The sequence below is a fragment of the Lontra canadensis genome, unplaced genomic scaffold (genome assembly GCF_010015895.1).
Source record: "Lontra canadensis isolate GAN:19392208 unplaced genomic scaffold, GSC_riverotter_1.0 scaffold12, whole genome shotgun sequence".
In the NCBI taxonomy this organism is placed as follows: domain Eukaryota; kingdom Metazoa; phylum Chordata; class Mammalia; order Carnivora; family Mustelidae; genus Lontra; species Lontra canadensis.
In genome coordinates this window covers 19,138,959-19,152,357 of record NW_022631006.1, presented here as the reverse complement: position 1 = coordinate 19,152,357, position 13,399 = coordinate 19,138,959, and the positions used below count along the sequence as shown (strand labels likewise).

Here is a 13,399-nt window from a genome sequence, read left to right as displayed (position 1 = left end):
GGGGGGGGGGGCGCCTGGGTGGCTCAGTGGGTTAAAGCCTCTGCCTTTAGCTCAGATCATGATCCCAGGGTCCTGGGATCAAGCCCCACATGGGGCTCTCTGTTCAGCAGGGATCCTGCTTCCTCCTCTCTCCCTACCCACTTCTCTGCCTACTTGTGATCTCTCTCTGTCAAATAAATAAATAAAATCTTTAAAAAAAAAAAATAGGGGGCGAGTGGGTGGCTCAGTGGGTTAAAGCCTCTGCCTTCGGCTCAGGTCATGATCCCAGGGTCCTGGGATCAAGCCCCGCATCGGGCTCTCTGCTCAGCAGGGAGCCTGCTTCCTCCTCTCTCTCTGCCTCTCTGCCTTCTTGTGATCTCTGCCTGTCAAATAAATAAATAAAATCTTTAAAAAATAAAATAAAAAAAATAATAAACTCTGGGGATGATTACTCCACTTAAAACCATTTGGTGACTTCCCATTGCCTTCAAATAAGATGCTTGCTCCTGGTCCTGTTTTATAAATCCTGGAATGATCCGGTTTCTTCTTATCTGTAACCAACCTTTTGCTGTTCTCCCCCTTGCCTGCTAAGCTCCAGTCCCACTGGTTCTTCTTAGTTATTTGACTAAGCCAAGCTGTTGCCAGCTTCAGGACCTTAGCTGTTCCATCTGAAGATGTCTATCCATAAAACTGCACCTCTCTTCCCTCCTTCAAAGTTCCTAGTCTCAGCCTAAATGTCGTTGCCTCAGAGAAGCCTCCTCAGATCACTGTATCTCAGATACATTCCCCATTCACTTGATTCTCTTCTTCTTAGCCCTTATCATGAGATGTAGTGAGTTTTTTCTGTTTATTATTTGTCTCCCTCACTCAGTTTTAAATTTCATGAGGTCAAGGACTATGTATCCTTTTTCATGACTGTCTCCCCAGAGCTTGGTGGTACATGATAGGTGCTGGTAGTCAGGTGACCCTCTATCCCAGTTTGCCTGGAACTGAAGAGTTTCCTAGAATTCAGGACTTTCGGTGCTAAAACCAGGACAGTCCTGAGCAAACCAAGATGTTTGGTCATACTAGCTGGTAGAAATTATTTATAGTAGTTAGTTTGTGGAATGAATAAGGGAAAAAGAGCTCAGCATGCTAATTAGCCATAAAAACCTCTGAGGCCTATCCATAGGGTTTAGTCTCATTTCTGGGGTGCAGAATATTTATCCCACTTTCATGTGATCATGGGAGGTTTGATTAAAGAGATGAGGTTTAATTTCCTTTAAGTAAGTGAGAGGGAGCTAGGTTGCTTTACTACTACCAATTGATCCTGATATGACATCACAAAATGTATACTGTGAATGATGGGGAGGGGGATTAAATGTTAAGGTTTATGAATCTTCACATATTGATGGGATTAGAAGTCTAACCTTAACCAGAATAATGCTATTTTAACAAAGATTACGTTAGTGCTGTGAGACTTGCTTTATTTTAGGGTCTCAATTTTGGCAGTGTATTTTAATGTTAAATACGGCTTTTGAGCAATGTTAATATTAATGAAACTCTAGAAGCCAGATGAGGCATCCTACACACCCATACCTGCAGTATGTTGGGCATTGGCCTTAATTTAGCCAGATCTGTAGTTCGGCTTAAATTTTATATGCCATGCTGTCACCCCCGACTACCATTCCCTTAGATGAATACCGAGATAAGTAGGGAAGGTTTTTACTGGATGAGATGAAATAGGGACGGTGATGGGAGAGAGCCACTGGACACACAGACTTCTCTCAACAGCATGGTACAGTTGAATCCAGCTGGCAGGAGAGCCGGTGCATGAATCAGTTCTAGATTGACTTTCAAAGTCCAGGTGTTGAATCAGTTACCCCTACAGGTGGTCAGTCTGATGGTCTTTTCACATGTGCATGTTCGAAAGACCTTTCTGTTGCACGTTGTTCTGTTTACCTGTACTTACAAGCCCTAAGTAGACTAGCAGACTTGACTATAAAGAGAACCTTGACATGGGTTCCCCCAGTAACTTCCTGCACAAATCTTAACTTGTGGAAAGGGTATATATCACACTGTTAAGAAGGTCTTTGCTGGGGCACCTGGGTGGCTCAGTGGGTTAAGCCTCTGCCTTTGGCTCAGGTCATGATCTCAGTATCCTGGGATCCAACCCCGCAGTGGCCTCTCTGCTCAGTAGGGAGCCTGCTTCCCCCGCCCCTCTGCCTGCCTCTCTGCCTACTTGTAATCTCTCTCTGTCAAACAAATAAATAAAATCTTAAAAAAAAAAAAAAGTTATTTGCTGTCACCATACTATGGTTAATATGGTATTTGTGTCGTAGGAGGTCTGTGTCTATCAGATGCAGTTGTTCATTGGTGAAGGAGAGCCATTGTTAGGTTTTTAATATAGAGGGGAACTTTAACAGGAAGGCAGTGTTAACATTTTAACACTTTAGTTGTAGTAACTTTTAATGAATGTCTACTAATAGTTAATGTTTCAGGATAGGATTTGATTGATAGTTATCTAAATCCCTGTTAAAATGAGTTGGTATTAAAATAGATTTCTAGGGGCGCATGGGTGGCTCAGTGGGTTAAAGCCTCTGCCTTCGGCTCAGGTCATGATCCCAGGGTCCTTGGGTCGAGCCCCACATCGGGCTCTCTGCTCAGCAGGGAGACTGCTTCCTCCTCTTTCTCTGCCTGCCTCTCTGCCTACTTGTGATCTCTGTCTGTCAAATAAATAAATAAAATCTCTTAAAAAAAAATAAATAAAATAAAATAGATTTCTAGTGCATCAGTGAACCTCAAAGGGTCAGGAAAGAGATTACATACCAGAAATTTTTCTAAATTTTATAAATTTGCATTAAGATAATGTAGGGGAAAAGATAACAGTAAAGGCCATATGCCAATTACCATGTAACCCAGCAATCCCACTTCTAGGTATTTACCCAAGTGAAATAAAAACTTACATTTAGGGGCACCCGGGTGGCTCAGTGGGTTAAAGCCTCTGCCTTCACTCAGGTCATGATTCCAGGGACCGAGCCCGATGCCCGGACCGAGCCCCACATCAGGCTCTCTGCTCAGCAGGGAGCCTGCTTCCTCCTCTCTGCCTGTCTCTCTGCCTACTTGTGATCTCTGTCTGTCAAATAAATAAATAAAATCTTTTTAAAAAATCATATTTAGGGGTGCCTGGGTGGTGGCTCAGGCAGTTAAGCATCTGACTCGATTTTGGCTCAGGTCATGATCTCAGGGTCTGGGGATCAAGGTCCACATTGGGCTCCAAGCTTAGTAGGGATGAGGATTTTTTCCCTCCTACTCCCTCTGGCCACCCACCCCCCGCCCAACTCAAGTTACCTTGCCCACACGCACTCTCATTCTAAAATAGATTTTTTTTTAAAAGATTTTATTTATTAAGATTTTATTTATTTATTTATTTATTTGACAGAGAGAGAGTTCACAAGTAGGCAGAGAGAGGGAGGGAAGCAGGCTCTACACTGAGCAGAGCGCCTGATGAGGAGTTCGATCCCAGGACCCTGAGGTCATGACCTGAGCCAAAGGCAGAGGATTAGCCCACTGAGCCACCCAGGTGCCCCTTTATTTATTTATTTGACACAGAGGGACAGTGAGAGAGGGAGTGGGAGAAGGAGTGGGAGAGGGAGAAGCAGGCTTCCCACTGAGCAGGGAGCCCGATGCGGGGCCGATCCCAGGACCCTGGGACCACAACCCAAGCCAAAGGCAGATGTCCAAGACTGAGCCACCCAGGCGCCCCAAGATTTTTAAGAAATTTATTTAGGGGAGAGAGCACGGGCAGGGGGGAAGGGCAGAGAGAGAGGGAAAGGTTGAAGCAGACTACCCCCTGAGTAGGAACCTTGATGCAGGCTTAGTCCCAGCCAGGACCTGGGGAGATCATGACCTGAGCTGAAATCAAGAGTTCGATGCTTAACCAACCGAGTCACCCATAAAATAAATCTTTAAAAAAAAATCTTACATGTACATAAAAACCTACATATGAGGATGTAATTGCCTCCAAATGGAAACAACCCAAATGTTTTTCAGCTGGTGAAGTATGGTACATCCACACAATGGAATACTACTTAACGAGAAAACGGAACAAACTACAATATGTGCTGACGCTTGGATGAATCTCAAAGGCATTATGCTAAGAAGCCAGACCCAAAAGGCTGCATACTATACGATTCTATTTATGTGGTAGTCTCCAATAGGCAGATCTGTCTTTAGGCGCAGAAAACGGGTCTGTGGTTGTCAGAGGATGGAGGATATAAAGAGCACTGACTTCCTGAAAAGGCTAAAGATCATGAGAACATTCTACTTTTTTTTTTTTTTTTTAAGATTTTATTTATTTGACAGAGATCACAAGTAGGCAGAGAGAAAGGCAGAGAGAGAGGAGGAAGCAGGCTCCCTGCTGAGCAGAGAGCCCGATGTGGGGCTCGATCCCAGGACCCTGGGATGATGACCTGAGCCGAAGGCAGAGGCTTTAACCCACTGAGCCACCCAGGCGCCCCTCTACTTTTTTTTAATACCGAAACAATAACTTCTCTTGACCAAATGCAAATTATAGCAATATTTGTAGGGATGATAGAATTGTCCTATATCTTGATTGTGGGAATGGTTAAACTGTATGTATTTGTCAAATTCTTAGAATTTATACATAAAACAGGATAAAATGTACTATATGTAAATTACACCTGGGTTTTTTTTAACTTTTCAATTTTTATTATTTATTTATTTAATCAGAGAGAGTGAGCACAGGCAGGGAGAGTGGCAGGCAGAGGGAGAAGCAGGCTCCCTGCAGAGCAAGGAGCCTGATGCGGGACTTGATCCCAAGACCTTAGGATCATGACCTGAGCCAAGGGCAGCTGCTTACCTGACTGAGCCACCCAGGCATCCTATTTATTTATGTTTTTAAAGATTTCATTTATCAAGATGCCTGGGTGGCTCAGTCGGTTAAGCGGCTGCCCTTGGCTCAGGTCATGATCCCAGCGTCCTGGGATTGAGTCCCACATCAGGCTCCTTGCTTGGCGGGGAGCCTGCTTCTCCCTTTGCCTCTTCCTGCCACTCTGTCTGCCTGTGCTCGAGCATGCTCTCTCTCTCTCTCTAACAAATAAATAAAATCTTTTAAAAAAAAAAAGATTTCATTTGTCAGAGAGAGAGAGCGCCAGCATGTGCCTACGCACATGGGTGGAGGGAGGGACAAGGGAGAAGGACAAGCAGATGCTCCACTGAGCACAGAGTCTATTGGAGGGCTCAGTTCCGGGACCCAAGATCATAACCGGAGCTGAAGCCAGATGCATAACCAATTGAGCCACTCAGTTGCCCCTGTTTTTGTTTCTGTTTTAAAGATTTTATTTATTTATTTGACAGAGATCACAAGTAGGCAGAGAGACAGGCAGAGAGAGAAGAGGAAGCAGGCCCCCCGCTGAGCAGAGAGCCCAATGTGGGGCTCGATCTCAGGACCCAAGGATCATGACCCGAGCCGAAGGCAGAGGTTTTAACCCACTGAGCCACCCAGGTGCCCCTTTGTTTTATTTTTTTAAGATTTTATTTTTAATCTCTATACCCAGTGGGGGCACTCGAACCCACAACCACAAGATTAAGAGCCATGCTGCATGGACTAACCCAGCCAGGTGCCTCCTCAAGTTTTTAAAACACAGTAAACACATACTTATTGCTGTAATTTGCATTTGGTCAATAGGAGTTACTATTTTGGAATGAAAAAGTTGAGTGTTCTTATGATCTTCAGCCTTTTGAGGAAGTTGGTGTGGTACCTCTCTTCAGTGAAATGAGAAGAGTAGCATTTCATGACTGCTTATGAAGGAAGAGAGCAGGTCAGCTGTTAATCTGAGAAGGTCATTTTCTTATTCTGGCCAGGGGAGTATACTCCTAAAATAGAAAGAGACTGGAAGCAGAAAACAGATACTTAATAGCACTCTATTATTTTAAAATCCATCTTGGCATTTGACCTATAATTGTATAGCACCATCATCATCAATAAATAACATTACTAGTATTTATTAGTTGTATTTTCTCTTTGTTGGCAGAAGGGAAAATGTTTTAGAGTGGTAAACCATGACTGAATTACAAGGTAGGGTTCTGTCTGCCCTGGTTTGAATTCTGGCTCTCTCATGTACTAGCTGTGTTACCCTGAGTAAGTTTCTAACCTTTCTTGCTGCTTAGTTTCATCTTCAAATGGGGATGATGACAATACTTACCTTCAGGTTGTCATAAAGATTAAATGTTAGATAGGGCAGTATAATTTCAAACTGGTACTGATATTACAGAGGGCAGGAACTAGAGAAGTTTCCTTTTGTAGCATGTTTGAGTGACTGGACTGAGTTGGTGAGAAGTAAGAGGAGAGAGGAACCATGTGAAAGCAAAGTCTGGTTCTAGCCATGACACTTAGTGGCACATCCCTTCCCCTGTAATCTGTCATAAATACCAGAACAAGGAAGGCATAGTCGTGAGTGGGAACATTTGGGTTGTCAAATTAGGATACTGATGTAGAAGCCAGAACACTTACTGCTGTTTTCAGGCTCTGGATTAAACACCAAAAATAAGGGTGCTTGGGTGGCTCAGTGGGTTAAGCCTCTGCCTTCGGCTCATTTCATGATCTCAGGGTCCTGGGATCAAGCCCCACATTGGGCTCTCTGCTCAGCAGGGAGCCTACTCCCCCGCCCCCACCTGCCTCTCTGCCTACTTGCGATCTCTCTTTCTATCAAATAAATAAATGAAATCTTAAACACCAAAAATATACTTATTTCCCCCCGTGGTTCAAGCATTCAGAATAAAAGATGGTCTTAGAGGGGCTCCTGGGTGGCTCAGTTGGTTAAGCATCTGACTCTTGATCTCACGTCAGGTCTCGATCTCAGGGTCAGGAGTTCAAGCCCCGCTTTGGGCTCCTTGTTGGGTATGAAACCCACTTAAAAAATAATTATCTTAGAAAATTGTAGTTTGTCAGCTTTATTCAGTATAGTCCCACAAATCCAGTTTCTCCATGATTTACATTAAGAGGATGCTTGGAGTATTAGTTAGCTATACCAGTAAGAACAGTGAGCAAATTACCTTTGAAAATATGGTTCTCAAATCAGTTCCGAAGAATCAGTACTTCTGTAGCTGATAGAGGAAATGATGGCAATTTGGGAATAACCTCCAGTTCAGTTCTCCAGTCGTCTTCCCATTTGAGACGTACATTTCCTGTTAAGAAGAAAGGGACAAATTTTGAAAACATTTCTTTAGTGCTTAGGAATACTGGCAGCCTGTCTACTCGTGTGATAAAAGTTCCCATGATGATGTCTTTTGATTGAAAGCACAAAGAGGTAGAAGAGACCTAGGGAAGGTGGGCATTTTGCTATTCTTGAATGTTTTTTCTGTGTTGAAAAAAACTCATGTGTCTGCTTCTGCCCTGTTAGGAGCTCTTGTCCCTGGCAAAGCGGAAGCGGAGTGACTCTGAGGAGAAGGAGCCGCCTGTGAGTCAGCCTGCAGCCTCCTCAGACTCGGAGACGTCTAACAGTGATGATGAGGTGGGTGTGGAGGGCATCGTCCCGGGGACTGAGTCGTATTTGAGGGCCCTGAGTTGGTGACTCTTGACAGCCTCTTTTCCTTAAACTGAGACCTTAATGCCTGAGATGTACCAGAACTTCTTAGGGGCAAAAAAATTGTGTAAGGAAAGCTCTCGAATTTTTATGTTTCCTTCTGCTGTCTGTTACCTAGTAGGCCCCTCTGCATGGCACTAGCCACCATCGTTTAGTCACTTGTTTCCAGCCCTGTTGCAAAAGAAGAAGCACAACCTGTTAGTCTTCATCTCTTTATCTTTTTTGTTGTCATTGTTTTCATTCCACTCTCATGCTAGAAAAGAAATTCTGGGGATGCCTGGGTGGCCAGTAGTTAAGCACTGGACTCTTGATTTTGCCTCAGGTCATGATCTCAGGGCTTAAGATCAAGCCCCCTACTGGGCTCTGTGGTCAGCAAGGGGTCTGCGTGAAGATTCTCTCCCTCCGCGCCCCCCCCCCCAACTCATATGCAAGTACTCTCTCTCTCTCAAATAAATAATGAAATCTTTAAAAGATAAAGAGAGAGAATGCCTTATGTTGGGGTGGCTGGCTGTCTTAGTCAGTGGAGCATGCAATTTTTGATGTTAGGGTCCTGAGTTGAAGCCCCATATTCACTGTGGCTTAAAAAATAAATAAATAAGGGGCGCCTGGGTGGCTCAGTGGGTTAAAGTCTCTGCCTTCGGCTCAGGTCATGATCCCAGGGTCCTGAGATCCAGCCCTGCATCGGGCTTTTTGCTCAGCAGGGAGCCTGCTTCCCTTCCTCTCTCTCTGCCTACTTGTGATCTCTGTCAAATGAATAAATAAAATCTTTTTTAAAATAAATAAAATTAGGGGTGCCTGGGTGGCTCAGCGGGTTAGGGCCTCTGTCTTCGGCTCGGGTTGTGGTCCCAGAGTCCTGGGATCGGGCCCCGCATCGGGCTCTCTGTTCAGCAGGGAGCCTGCTTCCCTTCCTCTCTCTCTGCCTGCCTCTCTGCCTACTTGTGATCTCTGTCTGTCAAATAAATAAATAAATAAAAAGCTTTAAATAAACAAATAAATAAATAAAATTATTGAAAAAAAACACACACACACAAAAACCAAAATGCCATATGTTAGTGGTGTTAGTGGGAAATACTTTAGCAAGACAAGAAGCTTTCTTTGGACAGATTGAATCAACAGCCTCAGGGTGATGGTGGTAATTTTTCAGGAGGAAAATTCAGCTGTTCATTGTGTAAACCAAGGTGACTTTCCCAAACTGTGCACCACCAAACAAGGCCCTAAAAGCTCTAGAACCTAAATGGAAGAGAGGGATGAAGGGAAAGGTCTTTGAAGCCCTCCTATGTGTTCCTCATTTGATTATTTTATTTATTTTTAAAGATTTTATTTATTCATTTGACAGACAGAGGTCACAAATAGGCAGAGAGGCAGGCAGAGAGAGAAGAGGGAGGAAGCAGGCTCCCTGCTGAGCAGAGTAATTTCCTGGAGAGAGGCTAGATACCACCTTTCTTTTGAATCTCATACCCTGAAGTCTTGGGGGTGGAGTGGGGGATACACACACACACACACACACACACACACACACACACACACAGTGGAGTCTAGCATGGGGCTTGAACTCACAGCTCTGAGATCAGAACCCAAGCTGAGATTTAGTCAAACGCTTATGTGACTGAACTACTCAGGTACCCCAGGAAAGTATTTTTAATAGTGTACTTAATTATGTTTTAAAGTTCCACTGAAGTAAAAAAAAGTCTTTATTATAATGAAATTTAATTAACATCTAGAATAATATTTATCAGTGTCCTGCATCTATCTGCAAATTAGGAATGATTGTATTCTGATTGTAGTGACGTTCTCTTAATCTTCAAATAATTTAATCTAAAATTGCTTTCCATAGCAAGAGGTAATGAATATGTGGGTTTTTTTCTTTTTTCTTTTTAATATACTATATTAACTAATGAGGAATAATAATTCCTCTCAAATTGATAAAATAACTCAAGTCTTTTAGAAAAGCAGTAGGCTCACTGGGTATTTACCCTAAAGATACAAATATAGTGACCTGAAGGGGCCTGTGCACCCGAAATGTTGGTAGCAGCAATGTCCACAATAGCCAAACTATGTAAAGAACCTAGATGTCCATCAACAGATGAATGGATAAAGAAGATGTGGTGTGTGTGTGTGTGTGTGTGTGTGTACATACACACACACACACACACACCTACATATACATACACACAATGGAATACTATGCAGCCATCAAAAGAAATGAAATCTTGCCATTTGCAACGACATGGATGGAACTAGAGGGTATCATACTGAGCAAAATAAGTCAATCAGAGAAAGACAATTATATGATCTCTGATATGAGGAATGTGAGAGGCAGGGCTGGGGATTGGGGGTAGGGGAGGAAAAAATGAAACAAGATGGGATTGGGAGGGAGACAAACCATAAGAGATTCTTTTTTTTTTTTTTTTTTAAGATTTTATTTATTTATTTGACAGATCACAAGTAGACAGAGAGGCAGGCGGAGAGAGAGGAGGGAGCAGGCTCCCTGCTGAGCAGAGAGCCCGACGCGGGACTCGATCCCAGGACCCTGAGATCATGACCCGAGCTGAAGGCAGTGGCTTAACCCACTGAGCCACCCAAGCGCCCCCATAAGAGATTCTTAATCTCACAAAACAAACTGAGGGTTCCAGCGGGGGAGGAGGGATAGGGAGAGGATGGTTGGGTTATGGGCACTGGGGATGGTGTATGCTATGGTGAGTGCTGTGAAATGTGTAAGCCTGATGATTCACAGACCTGTACCCCTGGGGCAAATAATACATTATATGTTAATATAAATATAAATATATATATATATATATGTATAGTATATCAATAAAGTTCTCTTATAACAGTCACAGCTACTCAACCAAGTCTAAATGTCTTCACTTTAGAATGTGACCCAACTGCTTATGTGCTTGTTAGAGAACAAGCTGTACCCAGCTCAGTGGGGAATGAGACTTTGAAGAACTTTTCCCCACAGAGTTCTTCACTCTTGCTGCTGCCTCTGGATCCCAGGGTCCACTCCAGTCTCCTTCCCCCAACCCTTGACTTGGAATAGCAGCCTCTATAACACAGTCATTCGGAAAGGTGCTTTTTTGGGATGCCTGCGTGGCTCAGTCGGTTAAGCATCTGCCTTTGGCTCCAGTCACAGTCCCAGGGTTCTGAAATCAAGTACCACATCAGGCTCCCTGCTCACTGGGGAGTCTGGCTGCTCTCCCTGCCTTTGCTCACACTCTTTCTGTCAAATAAATAATTAAAATCTTAAAAAGAAAAAAATGGAAAGTGCCTTTTTGGTTTGTATTATCATATCAGTCTTTGGCCCAGGCTACAACTTAGCACCTCAGAGCTAGGGTGAATAGCATTATCTTGGATGGTTAAACAAACTGTCCAAAAAGGTTAAAAAAAGATTTTTTTTAAATCCTTGAGATGCCTGGGTGGCTCAGTCAGTTAAGCGTCTCCCTTTTGCTCAGGTCATGATCCTAGGGATTGGGGTGGAGGGGGGGAAATGAAGCAAGATGGGATTGGGAGGGAGACAAACAATAAGAGATTCTTAATCTTGCAAAACAAACTGAGGGTTGCCGGTGCGGGGTTATGGACATTGGGGAAGCCCCACATTGGGCTCTCTGCTCAGCTTCCCCCACGCCCTGCCTGCCTGTCTGCCTACTTATGACCTCTGTCTGTCAAATAAATAAATAAATACATAAATACATAAATAAAATCAAATCTTAGGAGCGCCTCGGTGGCTCAGTGAGTTGGGCCTCTGCCTTTGGCTTGGGTCATGGTCTTTGGGGTCCTGGGATCGAGCCCTGCGTCAGGCTCTTACCTCGGCAGGGAGCCTGCTTCTCTCTCTCTCTCTCTTCCTTCCTCTCTGCCTACTTGTGATCTTTCTCTGACAAATAAATAAATAAGATCTTTTAAAAAATAAAATAAAATAAAAAATAAATAAAATCTTAAAAATGAAAAACTCACAAAAACATGGCAGATCTCATAGAAACAGCTTCAGCTAGATAAGGAGGCCCCAATTTCCTTACCTATTACTAGTAAAAATCACATTGAAAAACCAAAACCCTTTTTTTTAATTCAGAATCGTATAAAACTACATTGGACAAAGTAAGAAACAGCTGAATTATCTTCTAATATCCTCTTCCTAAGCGAGAGTTATCTTTTAATGTTTCGTGTATAGTCTTGTTTTGAACATTTTTGAGAAATAAAAGCATTTGGCCCAGCCCTGTAGTACTTGTCACACCTGTTTTTTCTTCCCCAGAACTTCCAACAGTCTTCTTGGTGGCAATTATGCCCCCACTCACCTCTTTGAAGACATTGCTCTCCTCTTGCTACCCCCACCCCCCCACCCCCCCAACCCCGCTTTCATTTTGCTCTACTTTCTTTCTGAGGCTTCTTCTCTGTTTTTCTTATCTGATCGTTCAGATTCTCTTGCTTGGATCTAGTTGCACTCCTATTCCCACTCTCTTATCTCTTGCTGGTTCCAGTATTTTTATTAATAGAACATTTTGGGGAAAATGATACTTTTGCTTATAAATTCATTTAGTAACAACTTCTTGGGGAAGTCGACCTAGATATCCAAGAGCATGTTGTAATTGCTTTACCATACAGATAATACCTAATTAGCATGAGCTCTAGAAGGGCCTCCCTTGCTAAGCTAGTATTTTCCTGTGTGGATATTGGTTTAGTGGAGTTTTCGTGCACACCATACCTCTAGAACAAGATGTTACATGTAGATGAATTACCCCAGTACTGTTGAAAATCTAGACAGTCACTCTACTTGAAAAATTTTTTGCTAGGTATTGTTATATAGTTTTCCTTGCTGATTTAGTCATGACTATGAATGGCACTTCTTGCATTGTGAAATAAGGACTTCCAGAGTACTGAGCTGTGTGTAGTGCATTCTACACCTTTTCTTTCTCCTCTGTGAGTGTAAGAAGTGGCCACTGTTCTCTTTTGGTAGTCTCTTTACTCCTAACTTCCTGCATCTGATCTCTGGGGTTAGGAACCGAGGTGACCTGCTACAAATACTCTGTTTGAGTACTTAATTTTAGCAAAAGCTCTGTGGATTGCTTACAAGCATTTTTTTTTTTTCACATGTTGATTCTTGGCTATGTAGGTAACCACACAGTAGCACCTCATTTGTCTAGATACCATAAAATCTCATAAGAATTTGGGAAAAATGAAGTCCTTTTCATGGACCACTTGCTCAAACTTGTTTTGACACTTTAGCCAAGCAGTGGGATGGAGTTACTGATTATCTTTTACTTTTTTTGGGGTGGGGGTATGACTGCTGTTTCACTTTTGTTTTTATCTCCATAGTCAGGCTGTAAGTTTTTGTGACTGAATGTAGGGATTTGATGTCAGATTTTCCAGTTAAATATATGTGATTGTGTGATTACGTGATTGTGTAATCACGTGTGTGATACGTGATTGTGTGATACGTGATTATACTTTAATTAGACAGTAGAAGGACAAAGAAAGCTGAGCTACCCTTCATATTCTTTAGCTATCCTTCATATCCTTCATACTCTTTAATATTCTGTTACATTGCATTTACTCTTAACTCCACTGACTTTCAGGGAAAAAAACATCATGATCAGGAACCCTGTCCTTCCCACACACTTCTTTGCTGGCCACTGTCAAAGTCTAAAATAATGACTATAGAATCCTTTTGATAGTTGTTTTGACTTAATATACCACTCAGTTCATGAAGATTCTTACAACTTCAAAAATCTAAGGCATCATAGAGATCATGTGGACTCCCCCTATTTCAGATATGATATTAGAACATGTTAATAAAAGTTCTGGTTTTCTTTTCCCATCATAAAATAGTATCCTGTCTTTAT

General features: G+C 42.7%; 1 protein-coding gene across 1 annotated transcript in view; it reads left to right on the top strand.

The window, feature by feature from the left end:
• Window positions 1–13,399, top strand: part of RTF1 (RTF1 homolog, Paf1/RNA polymerase II complex component) — a 52,495-nt gene that overhangs the window by 9,245 nt on the left and 29,851 nt on the right. Inside the window, exon 2 of the mRNA XM_032856790.1 lies at window positions 7,383–7,493. Within this exon, the coding sequence (XP_032712681.1) occupies window positions 7,383–7,493 (111 nt within the window). The remainder of the gene's footprint in view (window positions 1–7,382; window positions 7,494–13,399) is intronic.